This window comes from Lampetra planeri, chromosome 47 (assembly GCF_965212315.1).
Source record: "Lampetra planeri chromosome 47, kcLamPlan1.2.h2, whole genome shotgun sequence".
In the NCBI taxonomy this organism is placed as follows: domain Eukaryota; kingdom Metazoa; phylum Chordata; class Hyperoartia; order Petromyzontiformes; family Petromyzontidae; genus Lampetra; species Lampetra planeri.
Window position 1 is genome coordinate 692,167 of NC_136153.1, and position 27,175 is coordinate 719,341.

General features: G+C 54.1%; 1 protein-coding gene across 3 annotated transcripts in view; it reads right to left on the reverse strand.

Moving 5' to 3' along the window:
• Positions 1–3,585: 3,585 nt before the first annotated feature.
• The window catches only part of LOC144733471 (Na(+)/H(+) exchanger beta-like), a 67,522-nt gene continuing 43,932 nt past the window's right edge, over positions 3,586–27,175 (reverse strand). For 2 of the 3 annotated variants that reach the window (XM_078615388.1, XM_078615387.1), the window contains exons 5-15: positions 24,747–24,997; positions 19,166–19,383; positions 17,210–17,409; positions 16,111–16,200; positions 14,744–14,814; positions 13,458–13,622; positions 13,176–13,281; positions 12,590–12,688; positions 10,940–11,021; positions 9,737–10,328; positions 3,586–3,924 (exon numbers count right to left, since the gene is read on the reverse strand). In XM_078615388.1, coding sequence (XP_078471514.1) covers positions 3,873–3,924; positions 9,737–10,328; positions 10,940–11,021; positions 12,590–12,688; positions 13,176–13,281; positions 13,458–13,622; positions 14,744–14,814; positions 16,111–16,200; positions 17,210–17,409; positions 19,166–19,383; positions 24,747–24,997 — 1,926 coding nt within the window. In that variant the 3' untranslated portion in view covers positions 3,586–3,872. Of the gene's footprint in view, positions 10,329–10,939; positions 11,022–12,589; positions 12,689–13,175; positions 13,282–13,457; positions 13,623–14,743; positions 14,815–16,110; positions 16,201–17,209; positions 17,410–19,165; positions 19,384–24,746; positions 24,998–27,175 lie in introns of all 3 variants that reach the window. The other variant, XM_078615389.1, reaches the window with a different exon arrangement.

Here is a 27,175-nt window from a genome sequence, read left to right on the forward strand (position 1 = left end):
AGTCCCTCACTCCCCCCCAATCCCTCACTCTCCCCCAGTCCCTCACTCTCCCCCAGTCCCTCACTCTCCCCCAGTCCCTCACTCCCCCCCAGTCCCTCACTCTCCCCCAGTCCCTCACTCTCCCCCAGTCCCTCACTCCCCCCCAGTCCCTCACTCTCCCCCAGTCCCTCACTCTCCCCCAGTCCCTTACTCTCCCCCAGCCCCTTACTCTCTCACAGTCCCTCACTCTCTCCCAGTCCCTCATTCTCTGCCAGTCCCTTCCTCCCCCCCAGTCCCTTACTCTCCCCCAGTCCCTTACTCTCTCACAGTCCTGGACTCTCTCCCAGTTCCGTACACTTCCCCGTGCTGTACTCTGACAGGGCGCCGACACGCACACAGCAGGCCCGTGCCTGTCGGGGATGTGGCTACAGCCACGGGCTCCCCGAGGGTGGCCTTCGTGAACAGAGACGTTGACGATCCTCGTGTGAGCGATGTCACGATATCGACGACTCTAGAGGTAGCTCACACGCTCGTGCTCGGATTGGAGAGAATTCCTGGACGTGATGGAAGTGCAAGTCATGAGGCACCAGCTGGGGAGATCGTTCAACTGACAGTGGCATTCCTAAAAAGGTGCAGAGATTCAAAGGTAATACCAAATGCAATTAAAATAACACATCACGTAAAGTATGTTAAAGTGAACCAAATACTACACAAAGCCAACGAATTATTATTAGTAGTCGAGAGTAAAATACGCGGTGCGCACTGTTAACCGAGGGCAACCGAAGGCAAACAGGTGCGCGTGTGCAACATGGGGTTGCACGAACAAGCCGCCACCTAATTAAGGGGCTAAGCGGGTGCAAACTGGGTGGACCGGGTGTGCACGCAGATACCGGAGGTGTTGCCAGGGAGTGGGGAGATAAGGGTCGATGAATGGGCTGACGGGCGCCAGCCTGGCTCGCCTGAAAGAGACACGAGAGCTCTCGGATAACTGGCAGGAGGATATAAGGACGTGTGCGGAGCGGGGTTAGTTGTTGCTGGGGACAAGCGTGGAGACATCTCGCCGCTGCCCCTCAAGCCGTCAACGGACCTCAACCCTCACGAGTCGCCGGGTGGGTGATGGTTGATCCCCCCGCCCGGGACAGACGAGTGAGTAGGTCTGAGGGAGCGTAGGTGAGGGCAGCAATAAAGTGTAAGCAGGTGACTTGTTATAACGTGTCAGTCTGAGTGATTTTACAAAACAAAGAGAATACAGCACAACAGGGGTGAATTATCTCACATTTCCGAATCTCTAAAGCACTTGCACTTAAATATCAGCACTAGTGTATCCATATCTCAAACACAACTGTCGGTAGTGGCAGAACATGCTCGCCAACAAGGCCACTCAATTGATTTTGATAACGTTGAAGTGTTGTGTAAAACTATTACTGGCCAAGACGAATAAGAAAATCAATTGAAATTGAGAGAAATACAAATAATTGTAATCGCTCTGACAGCTACAGGCTTTGTGCGGCCTGGAAGCGTATTATTAAATAATACATATTACAATTACAATTCCTTATAGGGGGAAACATACTAATTAACTCATTACAAACTTAGTATATCATTACAATACCCCCCTCCACCTCCGATCTCTGCACCTGATTGGGTTAAATGATGACGTCACCCTGCTGCTGCTCTATTTTAAACCGGAAGCAGGTGGAGGGCTTCACTATTCTGGCAAATCGCCCGATGATGCTGGATTTAATTACCAGCGAAACGTCGTACTCAAAATTGTCAATGTTGTGGATTCACTCTTCAACACACCGGTGGGCTAAAGTAGTGAACGATTTTGTCTTTTGTCAACGCGACACATTTTTTACTGTTTGGCCGTATCGGGTGGTGGAGGGTTGCGACACATTTATAAATAACGAGATAGAACCCAATAACTTTTATTACGAGTGAAACCCATATATGTTTTACATGCAGTTCACTAATAGGCACGTAAAGTGGAGAGCTTTGTCAATCCACTGCTGGCTGAGGGCTTCAACGTGCAGTGTTGGTCATGGTGGTTGTCTAACCATACTTCATCGCGCTGGTCAGTGCTGGTTAGTGAAGGACCGGTATCAAACCGAACTCGCCATTGGTGTCAGCTGACATCCGTGATCGGGAGTCAAACCCAGGGGGCACAGGTTCAAAGCGTCGTGCACAACTCTGCCATTAGACGTCCAGAATAAACGCCTCATTCGACATCCAAAATGCCACAGCTCCTGGTTCTGGACATTCAAAGACACTAGTGCTTGAACCATCAAGCGCACAATAACATCGACATGCCACTGCACGTATCTCCTTTATAAATGGAACATTAAGGACACGAGTCACAGCAGTGCGACTTTGGCCATCCAACCCAAACTACGGACTGCATAGCGAACCCATAGAGACACGTAGAGATTCATAGGGAGACATGGAGACACAGAGACCCACAGACATACACAGATACATTAAAGACAACCAACAGAAGTGCGATGTGGCTACACAACCCACACTACGGACCGCACAGTAACCCCACTGTGATCCACGCTCCTTCAACAGAGGAACAGCGACACGATACAAACTCTCTCTCTCTCTCTGCTGAATCCCTCTCGTCGTGGCCAGCAGCAGACCTCAACATTTGCATCGCGCCCTGAACACATTGCCATGGGCAATAATAGAAGAGAAATATCAGAATGCGCGCTGATCGTCATCAACGTTACGATGGCACCGGCGCGGGATTGTGCGTGCGATACAAGCACACACACGTGCGCATTGTGTGTGCAGGGTACTGTGCATCGCAAGTGGAAATATACCCACCGTGTGCTGCTCGCTACGCCCTGTACACAGAGCACATTCCTGGGGGTGGCTGCGCTACTGGCAGCAGAGGGTTTCCATTTCAGTTGCAGTCCTATGGGATGTGCTAATTTTAGCCATGGGAAAAATAACATTGTAGCAACGATACCCACAGACCGTGCCACGTGCATGGTAACTCGGTACACACACATCGCACACACATTACACACACTACACACACATTACGCACACATTACACACACACATCGCACACACACACATTACACACACATCACACACAAACCACACACACATTACACACACACATTACACATACACACACACATCGCACACATATCGGACAAGGATGTTTCGCGATTAAAGTGGATTGCACATGCATCGACCCCGTCATCATTAGACCCAAGGTAGTGGCTGCGCTCGCTGCACGCTGCTGCTTGCAATCCAGTGCTGTGGAGGCAGCAGCGGGGGAGGGGTTGGTGGATCACCGAGTGAATGTCCTGAAACTCCCGTCCCCGTCGAGGAGCAGAAGGCGGTACAGCAACAACGTAGACTCCGCTTCTTCCGCCTGTGTGGGATTGGCCAGAGGTGGCGGCTCTTTGCCCCCGTTGCGAGAAGCCGTTTTTTGTTGTTTAATCTTAAAACATAATTGAACGTAAGGATAACTGATTAAATATGGCAGAGAATGGGATCACCGTGGAATGACTTTGTGACGACAAAATGTACAGCAGTCAAACTGTGTTATTAAAGAATAGCTAACGGGGACAAACAACGAAATAGACGCAGTTTATTACAACCACCGATGTTGTTTATTCAAGTCATGTATGTTGTTGCTGTTATGTTGCTGTATACCCGCCACTGCTGCTGTGTTTGCGTACAGGTCGCTCTGTGCCGTGTGATGCGGCTCTCGAACAATTTTGGTCAAAGACAAACACACAAACACAAACGTTGCTCTTCACCATTGAAAGGTTGCCGAGCCCTGGGACAGGGCGTGTGTTCACTCATTGGCCCATAACATCGCATATGTAGAGGCCAGCAGAGCTTGGGCAAATGTTGTTGTGGGCTGTTGTGGGCTATCGTGGCTGCTGCCTTCCCGTCTGTGGTTCTTCCTCGCGCCTCTTGAGTCTACAAGAGCGAGGGAATACATTTGATTTGCATGTTTGTATGGATGATGTATGTGTGTGTTGAACTTATTTCGCACCGTACGTAGGCAACCGTGCAAATCGGATCTGCGGGGGAAGGACAACAGACTCAATACAAAAAACAATGGTTGATCGTCAGCGGCGGCCAATACACGGATCGCGATGCACGGGTGGATGGATGTTGTTGTGTATCTCAGGACAAACCAGAACACTAACAGAAGCAGGACAGACAATTCTCGTTACGGATTTAGAAAACGTAAACAATAAATAACGTCGACCAACAGATGGCGCTCGTACATGGTACGTCTACAGTTGAGCGGGGAGCGGTGGTGTAGCGGTTAGCGCACTGACGGCCAACACCACCGGTGACGCTAATTTGAACCGGTCCTGGGCCTCCCCTAGGTCGACTGGTCACCCACCCCCTCGTGTGCCACTGTGTCGGCCTTCACAGCTGCACGCTAACGGCACTTGCCCCAACAGTATGTTAAGGCTACACGGGGGATCTTTGGGTTTGCAGAGGGTAACATCCATCGGGGTAAAAATCAAGTCGACCCCGCGGTCGCGTGAATTTATCTCTGGATCCTCCGGGGTTTCCCTCCACATTCAGAATCAACGTCACCACGCGATTAGACTATTTGGCTGCTGCTATCAATTTCCACACAGTGATGATGATGAGCCACTTCGTTGAGCTATCATTTGTGATAGCTCAAGTGGTCTTGGGTCACATCACCAAGGCCACACGGACCAGCGTGGTGAAGTATGGTCAAACAACCTCAATGACTGACTGCAACTGGGATGCACTTCAAGCAACAGCGGATCGACAACGGGGCATGCATAGCTATTATACATTAACATTTACAGTATATATGTAATGCAAAGATATATATTGCATAAAATAATACGATTATTACTGATTGTATAACTATCTTAAATAGACTTCGTAGACCTCGTCACCAAAGCCCAGATGCTCGAGAAGGCCGCTGCGAGACTTCTCACCCAGAGCTGGGACTGAGGCCGCCTCTCCTCATCGCCTCCCAATCACATCCCGAATGCACGACAACATCCCACTCGCTGTGTTCAGCTTCATCCACGGACTCTCTCTGCATACCTCACCCCTCTCTCTCTACTCCTCTCCACACACTCTCCCCTCTCATCTCACTCTACTCCCCTCCACACACTCTCCTACCTCTCCCCTCTCATCTCTTTCCACTAATTATAATTAGGTATGTGGTGATGTATCCCCGCGGACGAGTTGTCGTGATTTGATTCAATCATCAATAATTTTACGTCCCATTAGTATCGTCTGCTTGGTATTCTCAGTCGATCTCATTCCTACCAATTGTGTTCATTCATTTATTATTGTATTGTTATTATTTTTTCTATCTACGTGACTTTACCGAAAGAACCATAGATTATTCATTCATTAGCCCAAAGGTTGCTCCGAGATGGCCGTCGAAACGGCGATGGCTGCCTCAGAAGCTTGAAGTTAGTGGTTTTGTTATCCTCGGTTTCATCTTGTTTATAAACGTATGGTCTTCATAATGCAGGAGGGTTAGTGGCTCACGAGACCGATCCGGCTGTGACATAGATTCATTCCGCAGTGACCGCAGGCAGGAGGGGTAGGCGGGCACGTGGGCTGTGTCCCTGTCAGGGGTAGACGGACACGTGGGCTGTGTCCCTGTCAGCAGAGCGTCTTTGTCTCTGTCGGGCGCTATGAAGGTTCTGATCCCCACCCGTCCCGCCGTCCCAATCCACCGTGTGACCCGCTTCTCTCTCGCTCTCCTCCTGGGCTACCTCCTGCCAGCCAGGGAATCGGAAGGCCACGGTGCATTCGAGTTTATTTATTTACGGTCTTTTCAACGGCGAAGGGACGATCTTGTGACCGGCTGCACCGGTAGAGTTCGCCAGTCCCGAGCTGCTGCAATGGAATGGGATAGATCGTCTGAGATCCTCGTAACATGTCTCGCCCATCGCAGCCGATGCCGGTTAGGCAGTGCCGTACTCCAATGTCCAGCAATTTCTCGCTGGTCAATCTCTCGGCCGAGTGGATACGTGGGATAGAACGTAGGGCAGAACGAAGGATAGAACGTAGGATAGACAGCATATGGCGCTGCTGGAATCTGCGTAGCTTCCTGATTTTGGTGCTTATAAAGGGCCCTGTAACAATGCAGACATAGCCACTGCCGAGAAAACCCCCACGTTGGCTTGAGAAGCTATACCACGTGATGACCGCAGCCCCTCCCACAGGCGACCGCACGCTAAGGAGGCATTCAAGGGGCGGTTGTCCGGTTCCACATTCAGAGCGCAGATATCAGCGACGGTTGTTTCCCAGATACACGAAAGGCCTTCCTGTACACAGATTATGGCTTTCTCTCGACGTGGAACTCCGTAGGATGTTTTTCAGCACCATCGCGCCTCTTGTCTTCTTGATGTTTTAGTGACCACACTGCCGCAGTGAAGCTCTCCGCGACGTTCCGATGGGGCCTGTGCAAGATAGCGCCACAAGGACACCTTCGTCTGCAAATGGTTTGCAAATATTGTTTTGCAAACCATTGAATCGTAATCTGTGCTCACCATACACGGCTCCACAAGAAGCGATAGTCGATGATCGAGGCACTGCCGGTGTCTTCACGATGGGGTGTGGCATCTTGAAGTGTGGGTTCAGCAATGGCAGTTACCTGAGCTCACGACTGACACACGATGTCTCAATGTCAGACTATGACTTTCTAGACTATACTTGTGATCTATATAAAGAAAGCTGACAGAACTACCAGCATGTTGACGTGCAGTATTATCGTATATCATATGATCAAAGGGCGAGCCAACTCGTTTGAACTGAGCAGGCGTAATTTGCTGGTTCTCAAGTGATGATGAAGATACGCACTTCTGGCGGCCTTGTGGCACGTTCCACCGAATTCGTCATCAACCAATAGCCTCGAATGTGACAGCACGTGAGTGGACATGTGCTGGTATATGACACATTACCGTAAAGATATTGTGCTGATTATATCCCCTAACACTATATTTAAGCTCTAACTTAACTCCATTCACTCATGACACGCAAACACTTGCAAATATCTCAGGGAGTTTATGGTAAAAAACTAAAACATATATAGATGCTGGAATCCAAGGTGCAGAGCGCATCTTGCCTCCCAAGTTTCGATACCCAAAATCATTATCGAGCCACCTTTTTGTATTTGGAGGGAACTGCGTGGCCTGACGTGGCCACGGGGTGGCCTGAAGTGGCCACGGGGTGTTGTGTCCCCCATGGTGCCATCTGGGGGCCACCTCGGCTGTGGTAGTCGGCACATTCCACTGCGCTTGTCCCGACTAATGCACCCCGCTCGCCACTGCTGCCCAGACCCCTGACCACTAGCGGCTGGGTGGGTCACGGTGGAGGGGGCTGCACGAGCCCCCACTGTGATTTTCCAGTCTCAGCTATCGTGGTGTGCTGAGTCGTTAACAGTTGGAGCACAAGTTAATTATATTTTAAAATCATAAAAATATTAATTTAGTTATCAGAATCGAATTACTATTTTTCAGGAGGGTCCTGCATTGGGTTTTATTATAATATTTTTTCAGCCAATGACTAATAAGATGTGTTTATTGATAACTTTCTTGTTATTAATTATTTTGGTGCCATTTCTGAATTTGTTTATCCATTTTTTTAATTTGCTTGGTAGGAGTGGTAGGGGTTCTAATGCTCGGTGTGTACGTGTGTGTGTGTGTTGGGCTTCTTTCGCGCCGTGCGTTGCCAAGCACGTATATGGCATTTGGTCCTTATAAATAATTCATGTACAGCATTGTGGAATGCTGTTGGCATGAATGACACTGCTATTTAAATTCAAAGTATTGTTATTAAGTGGGAGGAAACCGCAGCAACCAGAGAAACTCACGCATGCGAGGGGGCAATACTCTATCCCCCCCCCCACCCCGTACAGATGGAATGAACAGATGGCGATTCGTCCACTTTGCAGCACTGACTTCTCCTGCGAGCCAGGGTTCGGCTCCTCCTCGAAGCCCAACGGGTAAAGGGAGTTTCACACCCCATCTGTGCGGCGATCCACCAAACCCTCGCTGCTGCCTCCACAGCGCTGGATCACAGCTGCCACGTGCAGCAGCGCAGCCACCACCGCCTGGGCGTGATAATGACGGTGATGCCGCTGATGATGGAGGCACTGCCGCACATTCCTGTTCCTTTGTCGTCCACCTGGACTTGTAGCCCGAGAATGGAAACCCTGATAACAGGAGCCAGCAGCCGCCCGTTGCATTACGCCTCTACATTAGAGGTTGCATTCTGGGGAATTAGCTTCACAATACCAAGATAATTTAATCATCAGTGAACTGTCATTTTTTTATACTGGGCTGGAATACATTATCGTAAGAGTGTATTAACTGCTATAAAACTGGAGAGAAATGTTATAAAGTCAAAGTCTGCCGTTAAACATTTAGTATGTTTCGAAAAATCGCGTGATATTTCGCACAACTCTGAGGTTTTTTCTTTGCTCGCAGATTTATTTCTCATCACCCCCAGATGTGGCCAGCGTGACCATTCACCCTCGTCGCACAACGCAAGGGTGGCTGCTGCAACTGGAACAGCAAGAGGGAAAGGCAGAGAGAGGAAGAGACAGAGAGAGGAAGGGACAGAGCAGTGCACCACACTGTCGCACGCTCCAGGCGAGATGTCATAATTTCTCCATGATGCCCTTAAGGTCCCGACGAGTGCAAGAGGTGCGGCGCAGCAAGTTGCACGTGTAGGGCCACGAGCGCTCATTCAGACGCGGCCCGAGCCCACGCGCGCTCAAAGTGCCGTTAACAGCCGAGCGCATTTCATTCTGGGGGATGGATTTCTTTAATCCAGTAATACCCTTCTTGTTCACCATCCGCGAATTTGGCTATACACGAATTGCATCTGGAACTGTACGTGACTACCGCATCGAGAGAGGGAAAGTGATGAGAAAGTTATAATAAAGAAAGTGACGAAAGATAAAGTGATGAGCGAGATAAAGAGAACTTCTTGAAGTTTTACGAGCATCTGCAGATGCTGCGCGTACGATATTCATAGAGCCAATATCATTATCCACAACATGTACTTTTCACGAGCATCGCCGGAGTGGATCCCTTGCAAGTAACGATGGAATACTACTGCATAGCATGATGGGAGTTTGGGCGCGGTAACGCCTGACTGATGTCTACCCCTGCTTCCAAACGAAGTGTACCGTTGTTGTCTTAACTTGCAAATACAGCACTGGTGTGACGTTGCGTGTAGCGGGGAAAGCTGCGGAATATGCATTTTGTGTTTGCTGGACAAGACGAGAGACAGCCAGATATATCCTTGCTTCATCTCCCATCTGTTAAAAAGAACAAAAAACACAAAACATCGACCTGGCATTGCTCAAAGTGCTGAGTGCATATTTCTTTTCAAAACACAGGGCAGCAAACCTGGCTAATGGGGTTGCTGCTGGCACTGCCGGAAGCTCTCGCGGCTGCTGCTGCAGGCGACGACGCCCCCCGACCCTCTGGAGTGCAAAAACCACGCGGCTGCTCGTGATGCCCGAGTGCAAGAGAGGGTGAGCGAGGGGGGTGCTGGTTCCTCCGACCATGACGTTGGTTCCCCGCCGTCGCCGGCGTCTACGAACCACGCGCTGGTGCTGCGCTTCGCCATCATGACCTCTGGAGATCCACAACTCCTCTGCCTCGGTCTCGCCGGAGCGGAGGGCGACGCGGGGAGGGACATACCGGCGTGCGGCGATCAAACCCCACTGTCGCTCGGAGGCCCCGGGTCCGACACGGACCTCGTGGTTAGCAGAGGGATGACCTCCCTCTCCGCGAGCTCGCGTCCCCGGCACGCGGTCCCCACGGCTCCAGCAGCCCCCGCCCGCTCCTCAAACACGTCGTCGTCTTCGTCTTCGCTGCCCGGGCCATCCACCGAGCGGCCCGCGTAGGCCGGTGGCCTGACCGTGCGCGCGTCCACCACCCCCGTCGCCGCGTTCAGCGTGGCCAACAGTGCGGGCCTCGCCTCGCGGCTCCCCGGAGTGGCCGCAGCGGGCGCGGCGGGCCCCCTGTTGGCGTCGCACTTGGTGGGGATGTGCAGGTCCGCGCCGTTGGCCGTCCGGTTTCCCTTCTGCGACTGTGCCTCGGTCCCGCCGCGGAGCCGCTCGCTCGGCCACTGCGAACGGGCCACGGGGCCAGGGTGGGTGCCGCCGTTGACCTCCGGGCAACCTCCGGGCGCTCCGCTCTGGCAGAGGGTCCCCGGGTCGGTCTCGGGGCTGCTCGGGGGGCTCATGACCCCCCAGTTGACGTCGCCGGAGAGCGGCGATGCCAGGTCGACGACGATTTTGGGCAAGGTTTTGCCGCCCCACTCGCCGGATTCTCCATCCTCGCTCACTATGGGCGGACGAGAGACACGGGGAGGAGGCCGGCTCGTGACGGCCGCGATGTCGACGAGGAAGGGACCCGGCACCGCCACGTCAAAGCACGGGGCGGTCCCATCCCAGCAGTTATCAACTAAAACTATAAACTATTTTCACCAGGAATGTATCTCTTTTTCAGAAGCGGCCCAACGAAGTGGCTAATCATGTGGAAATTTATAGCAGCCAAATACTCTAAACGCATGATGTTGATTCTAAATGTGGGGGAAAAAAACCAGGAGAAAAATCCACGCTACCACGAGGAGAGAGACAACGCAATCTCCAAATATAGAGCAGGCATCGGGGTCGGGATCGAATGCACGTCCTCCTGTATATCAAGCGAGGTCGTTAGCATCTCGACACCTGGCCACAAATGATAGCTCATATAGTTATGAAAGTGCATTCAGCCACGGTCTAAGAATGGAGTACATACAGCAAGTAAAAGTGCTCTACAATAGTTTGAGTAAATAAAGCTGTCTTTTTTTTATAACAATCATAACAACAGTTTGGTTTCGTAACAATGACGATCCTGTGACTGCAGTGTGAACGTTGAAGGCTGCCGCGTGTGTTGGGAGCGGCGCCACCGACCTGATAAGTGGCGTGGGAGGTGGCGCATCGTCGGCGGCGTCCCCGGCATGGGCGGCACGCACAGCAGGGAGTGGTTCACATCCTGCTCCGCGGAACGGGGGGAGGGGGGGGGGTCAGTGGAGGCGCCACGGGGGTCCCCCACTACGCGTGATGGTGGTGGTGGTGGTGGGGGGGGGTCACGGCAGCCGCCAACTATGCATGGTGGTGGGGGGCACGGCAGCCGCCCACTACGTGTGGCGGTGGTGGTGGTAGGGAGCATGGCAGCCGTACTCCTAACCCCTCTATGTTAGTTACGGCTCTTGTCGATCCGCTGTTGGACGAGGTGGGGGGTGCGCGGTGGTTAACGTGCCGTGCTCCGAGTGTACGATGTTGGAACTTCTTTCGCACCATTCGTAGCCGACCGAGCTAAATCGGAAGGTGCCGTGCATGGGACAACAAAGTTAAACGCACGCAAAAATCAGCTCTAAAGAAACGAGCGTTCAATTTAAAATGCGGCCGGCTGCCCCCCTGGGGTTTCTTCCCAGCAGCGCCTCACATCAGTGGCATCCGAGCCGGCACCCCCCCTGCACAATCCCACACGGCCCTGTGGCCGGCATGGGGAAGTATCGCGATGACAACAACGAGCGATCGGTGCTTGATAGAAACGCCCTTCCTCTGTAGTGATGCTGCCCCGAGCGCTGGAGATGTACGAACCGACTCACACGACCATCACTTCGTGTCTCAACACGTTTGAAAGGGGCACCCCCCCCCACTGCTGTTTCTGTGTGGCCACGAGGCAACTCAGCACCTGGACAGCTGACAGTGGGCATCGGTCTGCCAGTAAGGCGGGGGGGGGGGGGCATTCTTTGCGTGTACAATCCGAATCGGTGAAACAACTGCCAAATGCTGACACGATACGGAGAGCCCCTTCACCCAGCGGTAGATTGACCATGGGCCGTGAATCATCGTTGTTGTTGTTGCTATTGTAGTGACTGTGAATGTCGCTGTGTGGTGCCGGGCTTGCGAGGCCACGGCGGATACTGTGTTGTCATTAAGTATAGCCCGCTTCCTGGGCATAGTACCAGGCTTGGGTGAGCGCTGGTCAGCGCGGAGGCACCGCGTACAGTGTGCGGTACAGGCTCCTGGTGAGGGAGCGAGAAGGAGCATCAGCCAGCCAGGGTTACGTTGGGGCATGATACGCTGGTTGACCTGCCGACACGTGACCAGATGATATTGGAGGGGGGCTACCGGTAGACGGGGGCCGCTGGGTGGTCACGTGGTATAGAGGAGCTCTCGGGAGCCTTCGGGAAAGAGCTCGAGAGATCTAGAAGGTGGGCGGGGCGAGGGGCGGAGCCTGCTCCTACCCGTTGGTGAATGAAGATTCACGTCGGGTTGAAGAAGCCTCTAGCCACGCGGTCCGGGACCCAGCTCGTGGTCCGGACCGGGAGAGCAGGACCGTGTCTAGTTCTGCCGTAGCGTGGTTAGATGGGCGTTCAACACCCGAGTGTAGGTTACGCTATGTTGTGTGTTGAGTTGATGTAATAAATAGTGTTGCTCCCAAGACAACGTCTGCGATTCAGTTGGATTCACTACACTATCGTCATGACAGCGGCGATGCAGCTCATGAGGCAGAGCGGCGGTATGGGCTGAGGTGCGTGCAGCGCCATTCACCTGACGCTGCATGTCCAGGAACTGCTTCCTGCGGATGAGGATCTCCTTCTCCTGCTTCTCCTGGTCCAGCGGCAGCGTGTGGCGGCTGTACGACGCCAGCTGCTCGCGCACACGCACGGTGACCGTGACTCGCCCCGTGAGCTCTCCGCTCGGTGACACGCGCGGTAACCGTGCCTCGCCCCGTGAGCCCGGCTTGCTTCAACAAAGGCTTGGTAAGCGAGAGCGCATTGCGTCACATCTCAGCGTATACGCAACCCCCAGTGCCAGTAGGCAGGGGCGGGTTGACGATCGCTCCTCTGTATAATCCCAACTGAGCAATTTGCAGTGTACATTTCTTTTTTATTTGGAAAATGTTGACCGTGACGTCCACGCACAACGGCCGACTTCCCTTATCGAACGACGCCGTAGGACCATTAACGTCCACTGGCGTGCGGTTGTATTTAGCGGTTGAACCGCGGACTCCCGCAACAAGCGGCGACCGCGGATGGTGTGCGGCATGACCGCGATGGCGGGCCGCGTGGAGACCCGGACGCTGCCCGCGTGCGGGGGCGCAGCAGCCCCGGCTGTGAGTGCGGGCGCTGCTCACCCTCTGTCGGGTCCTGTACATGTGCTGGTTTAGGATCTTGCGCACGTCCACCACCTGCTTGAGTGCCACGGGGGGCGGGCGAGATGGCTCCGTGATGGCTTCATTCCTACAGAGCGGCACCACCACCGTCACCCCACTGTCACCCCACCATCAACACCGCCACCAGTATCACACCACTGCCACCACAGACACCACCGTCAACACCATCAACGCCACTGTAGAGTGAGCGAGTGGCCGTGCATTGTGTGAGTGAGTGTGAATGAATGGACGCGAGTGTCTCACATGAATGCGGCGGTGGACGGCACACGGCTCAGGTTGCCGCTCTCCACCAGCTCCAGCGCCTGCTTCACCTCCAGCTTCTGGTAGATGGCCACGAAGTTGAACTCACGCAGCGTGCGCTCGCAGATCAGCCAGCGCCTCAGGTACCGGTTGTTGAACTTCTCAAATCTGACGATGGCGAAAGCGGGGGAGGGGGGCGATGTTAACGCCGTTTCTCCTGCGCCCTACGGAAGCGCCTCGTTTGGACAGAAGAGGTGCGCGCTCCGCCACTTTAAAAGGCACGGGCAGGGCTGATCGACGCGCAATGGCAGATTCTGCAGAACGCCGCGCGGTAACTGAAAAATTTATCAATAAAGGAATTGGAATGTGGTTCCGTATGACAACCGACGATGCTGCCTGAATTATTCGGGATCCTTTTTTTTGTAACCAAAAACTAACTTCAGCCTTTAGTAAAAATTGACACATCGCTTCACTTTGCGTTGCTGGGAACGAATCCACAACGTTTGGTAAGTTGCCTCCACTGCTTGCTTCCTTGTGTCTCGGGGCAATGCAGGGTCCGGTACGATCAACCATTGGTCACAAATGTTGCTCACTCTCTTCAGTCTGAAGAAAAACTTAAGACTGAAGAACCATATCAGGTGCCACATTTTCCCATGTGGCAACTTGATTTGATTGGCTCTGTCGGGTGGTGGAGGGTTATAGTTACCATTTTTGTTTACATTATACCCACACGATTGAACCAAAAATAAATCAATTCCGAATCATCTCTCCCAAATGTTAATAAAAAAGTAATTCGCGGGATCTTTGTAAATCCACTGCTGAATGATGGCCTCCCCCGCACCATGTCAGTCAACGGGATTTTTGACCATACTTCACCAGTCGGTCAGCGCGAGAAGGTGAAGTACGGTGGGGACCCAGCAACTGGTTCGGATGTCACTCACCACCAATGTGAGCCGTGGATGGGAATCGAACTGGGGTCGCCTGGTTTGGAGCGCAGCACACGAGTCACTCCACTCGTATTCCAAAGTAATGTCATCAACATCACCATCACCTTCAGTTGCCCAAGGTAAGAGCCACATTGAGACGGAGCCACTCTTGCTTCTTACAGAAGAGTCGGGGCGGTCACGACACCATCACAGGAAACTCCCCATGGGAACGAAACTCGACAACGCAAAACACTCCGGGAGCACGTACACATGGGGCATGGACGCACGGGGCACCGGCGCACAGGGTACGGACGCACGAGGCACGAAGTCACAGGCACACGGGTCATGGACATGTGCCCTTACTTGTCCTTCCAGTAGTGCTGGCCACAGTGTCCACAGACGTCCTCGATACCGACCAGCAGGTGGTCCAGGAACTGCGAGGAATTGCAAACACGCACGCACACACACACATGAACAGCAACACCACCGCTAATACAAAGATCCGTGTATCCTTGAAAGGACTGTTGGGGCAATTTCGTAGCGCAGCGCGCTAACCGCAACACTACCGCACACACACCCACAGACACACACACACGGCATCACAACCGCTAATACAAAGATCACCCATGAATCCTTCAACAGACTATTTGGGGAAAGTGCTGTTAGCAAGCGCCTATAACTAAAACTAAACTATTTATTTTATTTTACCGAAGGTGCGCACCCAAGGCTGGAGTGAAACAGCCCTCCCCCCACTCAGCTGTTGATGTTATTTGCGTGGAGTCGTCGGTGATCATCAATTCTCCGAGGTCCACAATCAAGTTTTATCGTGGGCGGCTAAAAACCCAGGATTCAAACTCTCAGGATCTTAATGTCGCCGGCTCAGGCAACTTTGGCCACCTCCCATGCAATTTATTTCGTAAGTCCAACTGCCACCAGGAGCTTGGAGTACATTTGTAAAGCTGAACGTGACGATGAAAAGTATTTTTTATGTTAGCAGGTAAGGCCCACTGAGCTATGTCGTTCTTTTTTAGAAGCGACCTGGCCACAAATGATAGCTCAACACTGAGGCTTATCACGTGGAAATGCATAGCAGCCAAATACTCTAAATGCTGCGTATTCATTCAAATTTTGGAGGGAAAAACTGGAGAACATGCAAATTCAAAATATACAGACATCAGGGTCAGGATCGAACCCACGACCTCCTGTATACCAGGCGAGGTAGTTAACATCTTGTCACCATGGCACCCTATATGAAGGCTGGCATGGCACACGAAGGGGATGGGTGGCCAGCACCACGCCCGGTCACAATTTTCTCCCCAGTGCCGATGTTCACACAATGCACCAGGTACTCATTTCAGGCTGAATTGACCCTGGAGAGACCGGTTCACATATTCACTACTGTTAATTGCCGTGAGCGGGAATCGAATGAAGACCCACCTCTTGCTGTTAAGCAAGAGGGCGATTGTATGTGTGTGAGTGCGTTGAGTTTTTAGTGGGGAGCGGCAGCTCGACGATTATCTAAACCGGTCCTGGGCCTCCACTAGGTCAACTAAGCCTCAAAATGAGTACTTGGACCTGTGTGAGGTTCAAGCACTTTTCCTTACACAAGCGCCGCGGTGACGTTACCGCCACCTAGTGGTGAATGGCGGATGTTGTTGTCGAGTTCCATGCGTGCGTGTGTGGCGAGTGGTGGAGAGCGGCGGTGGGCAGTGGTGGCGAGCAGGGCTCACCTGTACGGTTATGGCCTCGCTCACGGTTGGGGGACTCCGGCTCTTCCTCTTCACCTCCAGGAGGTCGACGAGCGGCCGGATCGTCATCCCCTGCGGTCGCGGCAGAGGCAACGCAACGCTCGGTCGCGAGACTCGGACGGCTTTACACGGACACGCCGACCCACGGACTCGCCAATACCGGTTACGCGCTACGTTTCGTTTACCTACAGGAGGAAACCGATGCAGAACAGGGGGAGATCATACACCCCTGAAAGGCACCTAAGTCTGGAATCGAGACCAGGCACTTCTTGTCGTGAATCACGAGTGTTACCATTCTCCTGTCATCCTACCGCTCCTGCTCCACCCTTCGCCTCCCCCGCTCCACCCTTCCTCCCCCGCTCCACCCTTCCTCCCCCGTTCCACCCAGCCTCCCCCGCTCCACCTTGCCTCCCCCGCTCCACCCTTACCTCCCCCGCTCCACCTTTACCTCCCCCGCTCCACCTTTACCTCCCCCGTTCCACCTTTACCTCCCCCGCTCCACCCTTACCTCCCCCGCTCCACCCTGCCTCCCCCACTCCACCCTTCCATCTCCTGCTCCACCCTTCCCCGCTCCACCCTTCCCTCCCCCGCTCCACCTTGCCTCCCCTGCTCCACCCTTACCTCCCCCCCCCCCACCCTTCCTCCCCCGCTCCACCCTGCCTCCCCCGCTCCACCCTGCCTCCCCCGCTCCACCCTGCCTCCCCCGCTCCACCCTGCCTCCCCCGCTCCACCCTGCCTCCCCCGCTCCACCCTGCCTCCCCCGCTCCACCCTGCCTCCCCCACTCCACCTTTACCTCCCCCGCTCCACCCTGCCTCCCCCGCTCCACCCTGCCTCCCCCACTCCACCCTTCCATCTCCTGCTCCACCCTTCCCCGCTCCACCCTTCCCTCCCCCGCTCCACCTTGCCTCCCCCGCTCCACCCTTACCTCCCCCCCCCACCCTTCCTCCCCTGCTCCACCCTGCCTCCCCCGCTCCACCCTGCCTCCCCCGCTCCACCCTTCCTCCCCCGCTCCACCCTGCCGCCCAGCATGAAGGAGGCCCCAGTGCGCGCGATGGGGACGGCACTGCAGGGCGTGCACACCTGCACGAAGACGGTGAAGAGGATGACGATGATGGTGGCTGTGATGAGGAGCTGCTTCTTGGGGAAGTCGGCGGGCAGGAGGTAGACGAGCGAGAAGCAGATGGCGCCGCGCAGGCCGCCGTACGCGATGATGAACTGGTCCTTGGCCGTCAACGACACCAGGCGGTAGCGGTTGATGATGAAGGTGAGCACCACCACGCCTGGGCACACGGCGGCCACGTCGCCCATCGTCAACGCCCCCGTGACGTCGAACCCGCGACAAGGGGCCACACGAGCGGGACAAATGCCCCCCCCCCCCGCCTCCGCCCCCCCTAGCTCCGTACGATGACGTCTACAGCCACTCCACCCCCCTGCCCCCCCCCGTGTGGTCCTCCCTTGGACTCGTTCCGATGTCGCCCGCTCGAGCGTTTGTAATGTGGCCCCGCGCCACGTTCACCCCACGTTTACCCCACGTTCACCCTGCGTTATCGTCACGTTATCTTCGCATCCGTGGTGTTTCACGGCGCGGTTCTCATTACGGGCAGAATCACGCCGTGACCTCGGCACTCTGGCCTCTCACTGGGTTTATTTGAAATCTCCTCCATAATTATAAATCCAGGGATACCGTTTAAAGAAAAATATTTACACCGAATATATATGTGTGTGTGTGTCGCAAAACGGGGGGTTTCGGGGGGGTTTGGGACGACACCTAAGACTGGTTCACAGATCGCGCTTTGCTCGAGTAACGGTACAGTGTGCCAACCAATAAACCAAATCTGTAAATAACAAACACCACCCTCCTGCCACCCCCCCAAGTTAAATTGCCATGCGCACAATCACAATCGGCTCTTCGTTGAGCACTTAAGCATCACATGACAATTTATTTTGATTGGCCGCATCGGGTAGTGGAGGTTCCTGACGACACCAACTGAGTCAGAACGTTACGCGGCCCAACCCACGGTGGATCACCGCGTGCTTGCGAGCGCGCGAGCATCTCGAGCCCAACGGCTCTGACGGCAATTGCAGGAACGTGCATTGCAGAACTAATTCGCGAGTTCTGCTGTTCCAGTCAGGTTGGCAGAGGTGGATTCAAGTCTCCTGTGCTCGGTGCAGATAACGAATTTGTCCAGATAGTGAGACGACATTGATTTTAACTCGAGCCACGTTTGAGTTGTTGAATCGTAAACGTTGGCCGTGCGGTTCAAGCAATGCCGCTTCGGATCAACGGTACACGCTCCTCAGCGGCAGTGACGGGGGGAGCCAGGGAGCACGATGCCGACCGAGGTGACATTGACAGTTTTTTTGCGGAGGGTTTGTGCTCGCTAAAAAGGAATGGCCACAAGGTTCCACCGCGTGCGGTGAAACATGGACCGGCGGTGCCGGAAGCCGTGTGGGAGTTTAAATCGCTTGCTTTCTTTCCCACCATACAACCAAACCGTGCTGGGCGGTGCGTCAGGTCAGCCTGGCACGGCTCTGGGAGCACCGCGCATTGCTTTTCGACTGCAGAAGTGAAGCCGTGCCACCGACATGCGACGTGTGACGAACGAGTCGACACGCGAGGTAGATGATGCACGACGGTGTCACAATCGACCCTTACAGATTGAACAGTACTGGGGTAACAGGAGCTTTAACGCGGCCGGAATCTCCAACTAATCAATCAAATCGTGGAGACGCACATTCACAGACAATCGGTTCTAATGCCCGCCATCGACGAGTGCCACGAACGCGGCTGCGTAGCGCCGAATGCAGTGGTGGGGTGAGGGGAGTTGCGTCGCCGGTTTCGACCAGACGGAGAGCGTGATGGTGAAACAACGATCTGGTTGTCACCGTGAGGACAGAGAATCGTCGCGGGTTTGGTTCTGGCACGGCTCGGGAAATCGACGGCAGGGGGAAAGAAGGGGAAAGAAAGAAAAAAACGGGCATAGCACGAGGGCCGGAGGAGGGGTGCGGCGCGACCGTTGACTCCAGCAGCCTTACCGAGGGCCCTCCACACGAGGCAGGCCACCAGCGTGAGGGAGAGGAAGGCCCAGTTGAACTCGAGGCTCCCGTTCACCGTGGCCACGCCCAGGAATATGAAGATGAGCGTCTCGCTCACGCTGCTCAGCATCTTCATGAAGTACTTGATGGTGGTGTGCGACTTCTGCGATACATTCGCCTCCACGTACTGCTTCATGCTCATGGCGCACGCCACCATCCTGCGTGGCGGGGAGAGAGAGGGGGTAGAGGGGAGGGGGGGCATGCGTGGAGTGTCGGGTCAAAGGGGGCATTGCACGAAGCAGGGCGACGTGTCACATGGAGCGTCGCACGGAGCGTCGCGTAGCATGCCGCGTCACATGGAGCGTCGCACGGAGCATCGTGATGCCCACTGGCACACACCGGCCTCCTTGTTGAGTCGCGTCACCCTCCAAATGTTTCAAATTACTCAACCGGGATTACACACAGCTATACAGAGCTACAGGCAGCTTCAAAGGAGCAACATCGCCCCCTGCTGTGAAACTATTGCAGCCTGCGCGTACGAGACGTGACATCGCTGTCCTGTGTGGTGATAGCCTTGCGCGATGAGAAGGATGGCGCCAGTGCCACGCGCGCGGCTAAATCGCTCTCAGAGAGGCGATTCTGCATGCGCAGCCGAGCCAGAAGCCGCAGGGGTCTGGGCAGCAGAGCGAAATAGGCACAGCGAGGTCACCGTCAGCCATGGCCTATCAACTGCTGGACGATCTCCCCACGTAACCGCCATTTTTAACAGATCCTGCGATGCCACGGATCGCGCGACGCCGGCTCCTGCGCGGGGAACCGACCCCCGTCGCTCCGTCTCCGCGGTGGCGGTCGTGCTCTGCGCGATGACCCCTCTGCCGGAGTGGCGGCACACCGGCGCTCGGCCACCCGGGGAACGCCCCAGAGCCATCCTCCACGAAGTCCGATCGGGGAGTTTACAAGCGAGAGAGCGAGCGTCTTCGTTAACCCAGCCCCATTAGCAGTGCAGCGCGAGCGTCGTCAAGTAATATGCGGTTGCGCCTTTTACAGTGCCATGCGGATGCTTCATCGATTGTGAAAATAATTCGTGCGCAGGAGGATCAATGAATTGAGAAGAACACCTTTGAAGAGAGGCTTGCGTGTGTAGCTTCACAGGCAACTCGGGAGGGACACATTAACCCAGGGACATCTGTATTACGGGCTTCCAGAGAGGATAAATGAGCCACTGACTTTAATGTGCATCCAAACGTGCACACGCAGCCAAACAACAGCATCAGCAGCAGCAGCAAAGAGCTACTGCCACGGGTCACTTACATTGGCGATGGCATCGTAACAGTCCCTGTGTCATCAGGCTCGATGCACTTCAAAGGCACATGGAATGGGTTGAGTCACAAAATCAATAAGCGGACAAGACGCCTTCCCCTTCCCATCCACATTCATCTCTACAAGCAATAAATAAATAAAGAAGCGTTTTTGCATCCCACCAGTCGCACGACCCTCTGACAGTGAATTTAGTTTTTACAGCAACAATGGTTCAACCCAAGCAAACAAGCTTCACTTTTTTCTTTGAATCGTTATACCGAGAGACAGATAGCGGGAAGGCAGGCATGACGACCGCTCGCTTACGCTGGCCCTTCTCAATGGCGGCGCCGCCGACCGTCACCTCGTGGAACCGTTTGGAGGCTCACCAAGCGGAGGTCACGGGGAAGACGCAGGCATCGCTACGGAAACACGTGCCGCCACACAACGCTCGCCCGCAGACCGACGCGGCTCGCCGGCAAAACCGTGGCCGGCTGAAGCCGCCGGGCGGAGCGGAAGACGACGCTTGTGCCTCACGGCAAAGAGGGCGTGGGTTCGATTTCCCCACTCGGGTGCCTTTTTGCGTAGAGTTTGTCCGATCTCTCTCCCCCCGTACAGTGTTGGCTTCCGGGTTTGTTCCCATAGCTAAAGGAGACGTCATGGAACTGGTGTTGGCCAAACATCCCAATGCAAGAAAAACATTTAAACATCCAGCGGTAACATTGACCCCCCGACAGCAAAAGACTTGACAGGGCCGTCCAGTAGGAGAGGCTTGAGACTGCAGGTAAACACGGAGAATGATAATAATCAAACTAAGGGGCGTCACGGTGGCGAGATGTTAACTACCTTGCCTGGTATGCAGAGGTTGGGGGTTCGATCCCGACCCTGGTGCCTGTATATTTGGATTTTGCATATTCTCCCCGTGGTCGCGTGGATTTTTTCTCCGGGTTTTCCAGTTTTTCATTGAGATTATTTCGATTATTTTGGTGCTATAAATGTCCAAATGATAAGCCACTTCATTGAACTATCCTTTGTGGCCAAGTTGCTTCCAAAAAGAATAAGTTAATACATCAGGTGGGCTTTGTCTAAAAGGATGGGGATGTTCAGTTTTATTTGTATTTGTTTGGGTGATTTGTTTACCTTTCTTGTACTTTGCACACCTATCATGTTTTTGTACTGTTTGTTGTTATAACGTTCTTACCCCGTGCCTCGACTGAACATCTGTGAAAAAGAGCTTGATAACTCATAGGATTCCTCCAGCATGAATACATATTCTGATTATGCATGTATGTTGAATGTCTTTCGCACGGTACGTAGCCAACCGCGTTAATCAGAGGTGCGGGATGATGCACAGCATTACACGAGTGCAGCCTCTCACATTCTCCAGCGCCCTAAAGTGTCGGAGCGAGTGACACAAGAGGTCCAATTAATCGACGTTTGAAACCCACTATGGCTGGGGATGCTCGATTGTTGTTCGGACACAACGCCGGAGACATTAAGTGAAGTGAAAATTTCTACATGCGCTCGGGCGACGAACAGATCGCCACGAATGCGCCCGCTCCCAATTCCGCCCTCAGGAGCTAAGCAGGGCTGTGTCCGGTTAGTCCCTGGGTGGGAGGCTGCCAGAGAACTCCAGGTGCTCTGGGCTGGTATTGTGAGCTGGCCACGGGATGACAGGAACAGCAAAGCAACGGTGACTCAATCTGCGCGGAGCCGTGAGGATTTAGCTCCCGCGTAGGCGCGTGCTTTCTGCGGATTTTATTTCCATGCTCTTCTAAACCTGGACGGGATGCCTTCATCCGGCAGCGGACTGATCATGGCCGATAATGACGATGAACACGGTCAGGATGCTCTTCAGAAGCTCGCATTCGCACCGGCGTGGCAAGCTATCAGGCTGTCCGCATTGCGGCCACCGTGCCCAGTTTGCTCGCGGCGTGTGGGGGGGGGGGGGCAGCGTGGGAACACAAACGGCAAAATCGGCGGACGACTGCTGCTGCATCCCGCACCCTGTCGTGACAGGGGAGGCAGACGATCCGAGGTCTGTTAGACCGAGGGCTGAAGAAACAGCCACCCAGGGCCTCACCTGCTACGATCCAAAGCCCCCGGCGATGCCACGGATTACCACGATCCGTCGAGATTCAATTCAGGATCAGAATCTTTGTTTATCCTGGAGAAATCCGACGAGCTATGAAGCTCTTATTTGTTTACGGATGTTCAGTAGGGGACGGGTCAGAAAGTTACAACTAATACAAACAAAACGATCGGAGTGCAAAGTATAGGAAAAGTAAGCAAGTCACATGTAAGTAAATAAACAATCACGACAAATTCACGATGGTCTCTTTCTCGCTGTTGCTCCCTTTGTATGTTTCGTTTCCATCTCGCACCAGGTGGTGCATGAGGCAGGACAGCAAGTAGGCGTGTGACGTACTTGTATGGATTGTGGGGCATCGTTCCGTTTCCAATTCCTTTGGGCCTTACCCCCCCATATTTTTATATTCCAAAAATCGATGCTCTCAACATCACGCCTAGTGGAGCTGAAGAATCGATTCGGGAATTTCACTGCGCAGTGGCATCCCGTGTGGCCTTTAGGGTTGGCACCTCATCAGACCGGTGGAGGATAAAAGTGGGAGGAGGAGGAGGGAGGGGGAGGGGGAGAAGCGATGGAGGAGGCTGTAGTAGTGATTTTTCCACACTGGACTGCTTTTAATAAATACCTCTAAGGAGCCTCATTAGCCTGAACAAAACCAGGCAGCGCGTTTCCTACACTGCGAGGAGATTGGCCCTGCTGGGATGTGATGGGTTCAGTCGACCCCTGGCTGGGATTGGTACCACGGTGGCGAGATGTTAACTACCTTGCCTGGTATACAGGAGGTCGTGGGTTTGATCCCAACCCTGACTCCTGTTGTATATTTAGAGTTTGCGTGTTTTCTCTCACTGTGGTCGCGTGGATCTTTCTCCCGGTCCTCTGGTTTTTCCCTCCACATTTAGAATCAACATCACGCATTTAGAGTATTCAGCCACTATACATTTCCACACAATAAGCAACCTCGTTGAGCTACCATTTGTGGACAGGTCGCTTTTGAAAAAGAGCTGTGGGCATTACCTGTTAAAATAAAAAGTTTAGTTTAGTTCGTTTGTGGTGTGACAGCCAATCCAAAATGTTCGTGTTTTTAAATCCCAGAGCTATAATTTTTCCCAAATTAAGGGCTGAACGAAATTTTTATGAGACGCTTTTTTCCATGGAGTACTTACTGATTCGGCAGAGATCATCAACTGGCTGCCGCAGCGCTGGTGAATCCGGTCTAAACCGCGAGTGGTCCGAACCTGGACTTGAACCGAGGATCCTGGTGGTTCCGGCTCCATGCTCTGACCTCTGAGACACCTGCGGTTACGTCACCGCTTGCCCCCACACTCGACTCCTGTCCCCTGTGTCCCCGCAGTCCCTCTCTACGCACAGCGGTTTCCGTGCGATCTGCACACTTTCATCATCAACAGCAGTAGCAGCCTATACCCTATGAAGGGTTGCTTGTAGATAAGATATCGAACGTTCCCTCAATGAGATAACGAGCGTTACACGAATGGGGCTGGAATTGAAAATGACAATAAAAAACCCAACCGCAAGCGTAAACACACGACCACCTCTTCACGCTCGCTCGGCAATTCTTAAAACGCCACGGGCGCCGGCGTTTATGGAAAAACAGCAGCAAATAAACCCTCGGTCATCATCCCAACCGCGCTGGCGCTGGTGCTGCTGCCCACCGCCGGGACAGATAGGCCCCCCCTGCTCGCGGGCCGGAGCTGCGGCCCAGCTAGCGGCTGTTTGTGAAGCAGCACCGGAGCCTGCCGCCCTCCCCACCCCCCGACTTGGGCCTCGACAGCGAGCGGCGACGCAGAAAGAGTGAGCGCAGCTTGCACCCCACCCGGCGTGAAGGTGGCGAGGTCAGTTACACAAAGACAAATATCCCCCCACCCCCTCGTATAGCCTTAACATACACAGGGGGTGGGCGGCCAGCACCATGACCGGCCTCCTTTGTCTCCCCAGTGGCGATGTTTATACACTGCACCAGGTACGCATTTGAGGCTGGGTCGACCTAGGGTCCAGATAATCGCCACTGGTATTGGCCGCAAACGGGAATCAAACTCGGATCGTCGGGTTCATAGTGCAACACACTAACCACTACATTACCACTCCCTTTAAACACACACACGCACAGACCGTTTACCCACACACAACAGAGACAAACACACCACATAGCCACGTGTGTGCGTGTGTGGGGGCACTCACGCCATGATGCCGGACAGCTGGAACATCTCGGCGATGAGGTAGGCGAGGTAGCTGTAGAGGAAGACGAAGAGGGGCTCGATGACGCGAGTGTGGTCACTGAAGCGCGTGGTCAAGGCGGCCGCCATGCCCAGCAGCACGCCGATGAGCACCCCGCCCAGACCCACCACCAGAAACTTGGTGGCGCCGAGCAGCACGTCCACGGAGGTGACGACCTTCATCGTGGAGAAGGCTCGGAACAGGTTGTATAGCACCTGGCGTGAGGAAACGCGGCAAGACGCGGCGTCACTGAGCCGTGCGGAGCGACGCGGTGCCACGTGGTGCCACATGGTGCTGTGCCACACGGTGCCACACGGTGCCACGCGGAGCAATGCGGTGCCACTCGGAGCGACGCGGTGCCACGTGGTGCCACGCGGTGCCGCAGGCACAGACGATGTGCTCGTAAAATCCGGCGGCCGGCGAGCACAGCGTGATGCGTAACGTTGGAAGAGAAAATGTAGAAACATTCACTTTCAAAACTTTTCCAAAACGTAATTCTCAGCATTCAATTTGTCTCTCTGGCCATGAAGAAGGGCCATTGCCTGAAACGTTGCCGATTATATATTTTTCGTTTGAGTCTACAGTGCTCTTGACGTGTTGAATCATGTATTCTTGCGCACCACTGCCAACGCAGCAGCGGTAACCATCATTAGATTATCTCGTGATGGTTACGAAGGAAATTCGGGTGTCCTCGTGAGACACCGAGGACGTGGGCATGGCTTCGATTGCTCGGCATTACGTCATCACTTCCACGACTCCAGCCAATCAGCTGCAAGAGCGACTGGAGCTGCGGAGGTTGCTGCTGTAACTACTGCTGCTGCTTTTGCTCTTACTGCTACTGCTGCTGTTACTGCTGTGACTGCTGTTACTGCTGCTTTCTCAAGGTCCTCAGGGCGAGTGAGGGTGTTGAGAAGCAGCACCGTCACGCAGATAAACTGTCGTCGTCTTCCCCCTAGATATTGGCAAAGGGACCGCGCGCTGGCAGCGGTGCACAAATTAAAGACGAAACTCGCCACCACGCTGCTCACCTAACGCTGTCATCTAACTGCTGGTCACTGATGGGCAAGACTTTGGCGATGGAATGGCAGGCGAAGGGGAGAATGCCACGACCACCGTGGCGATAGAGATGCGAGGTCGGCTCGGTTGCCGGGAGGGAGGGAGGGAGAGAAAGACGGATTGTGGCGTCAGAGGACCGCGAGAGGGATGGTGGATTCACCACCCATACTCCATGGACATTACTGCCATCGCATAAAACCGCAGAGGTCGCGCAGCTGCAGAAGATAATTCCCTGGTTAACTCCAGGTCACGGGTTATGCAACCTGGAGTCCTGCAGCTGTGCCTCGTGAAATGTGCACCGTGCCGCTCACCACCGACTACACTGTAACGCGAGATGTACGATTTCTGGTTCTCGTGCTAACTTGGGGCGTTTGGCGCGGCCCGAGCGGTGGCCGCTTGGGCCCAGCTGCCTGGCCAGGACGGCGTCGGCATCTACAGCCGCAAGGTGGACTCTGAGTGGCCGAGGGGCGCGAGTGCTCGCGTGGTGTGGAGACCACGGGCCCCCTCACACCGTCGTCATTATTCTCAAGAGCAGGCAACGAATGGAGAGATTTAAAACAACGAAAGCGAGAGCTGGCCAGGTGCACCAAGCATCAAAGAGCGCTGGGGCGGCATCACCGAGGACGCTGCGTTCGTAGCAGGTCACAATGAAATCCGCGCCCCCTCTTGTGCAGCGGCGATGGCCTCAGCCTGGCCATGCGACGAGTCTCTCGTCACCGCCGCGGCTTCAACCATAAAATATAAATATATATAAACGTTAAAAGCCGCGTCTATGACCGTGCGCCCTGAACGATGCTTAGGCGGTGCACTTTAAATACCGCGGCGAGCCAGACAGACGGACGTGGTGGTGCCTTGTGACTGCGAATGCCAGCGGAGATAACCCTCACAGGCCTACATATAACCCTAACCCGGGTCCACGTGCAGCCCACGGGTGACCTCTCTGGCATGGCGGCAGCCTCTCTCTATGGGTGCACACACAGTGGCCAAGGTTTGATGGTCGTGCACCATCTTCGATTAAAAACCAGCGGACTGTGCACTCAGTCAAGAGAACCTGCTGCAAGTAAAAGTCAAGATACAATAAAACTCCATCCTATGGCAGGGGACAAGTCTGTGCATGAGGCATTAAATGCTCAACAATCAGTTATTACTGCGTAGGGCTCATTTCACCAGCCTCAGATTTGAGATGATGATGATGATGATTTCATAATGATGACAATGATTGTGATGATGCATTGAGTATGAAGCCTGTAACCCACATTCACATCAATGCAATCAATTCCAAAGATATAATTAATCGAAAACCTGTTGCAAATATTCTATCCAGGATATATTATCCG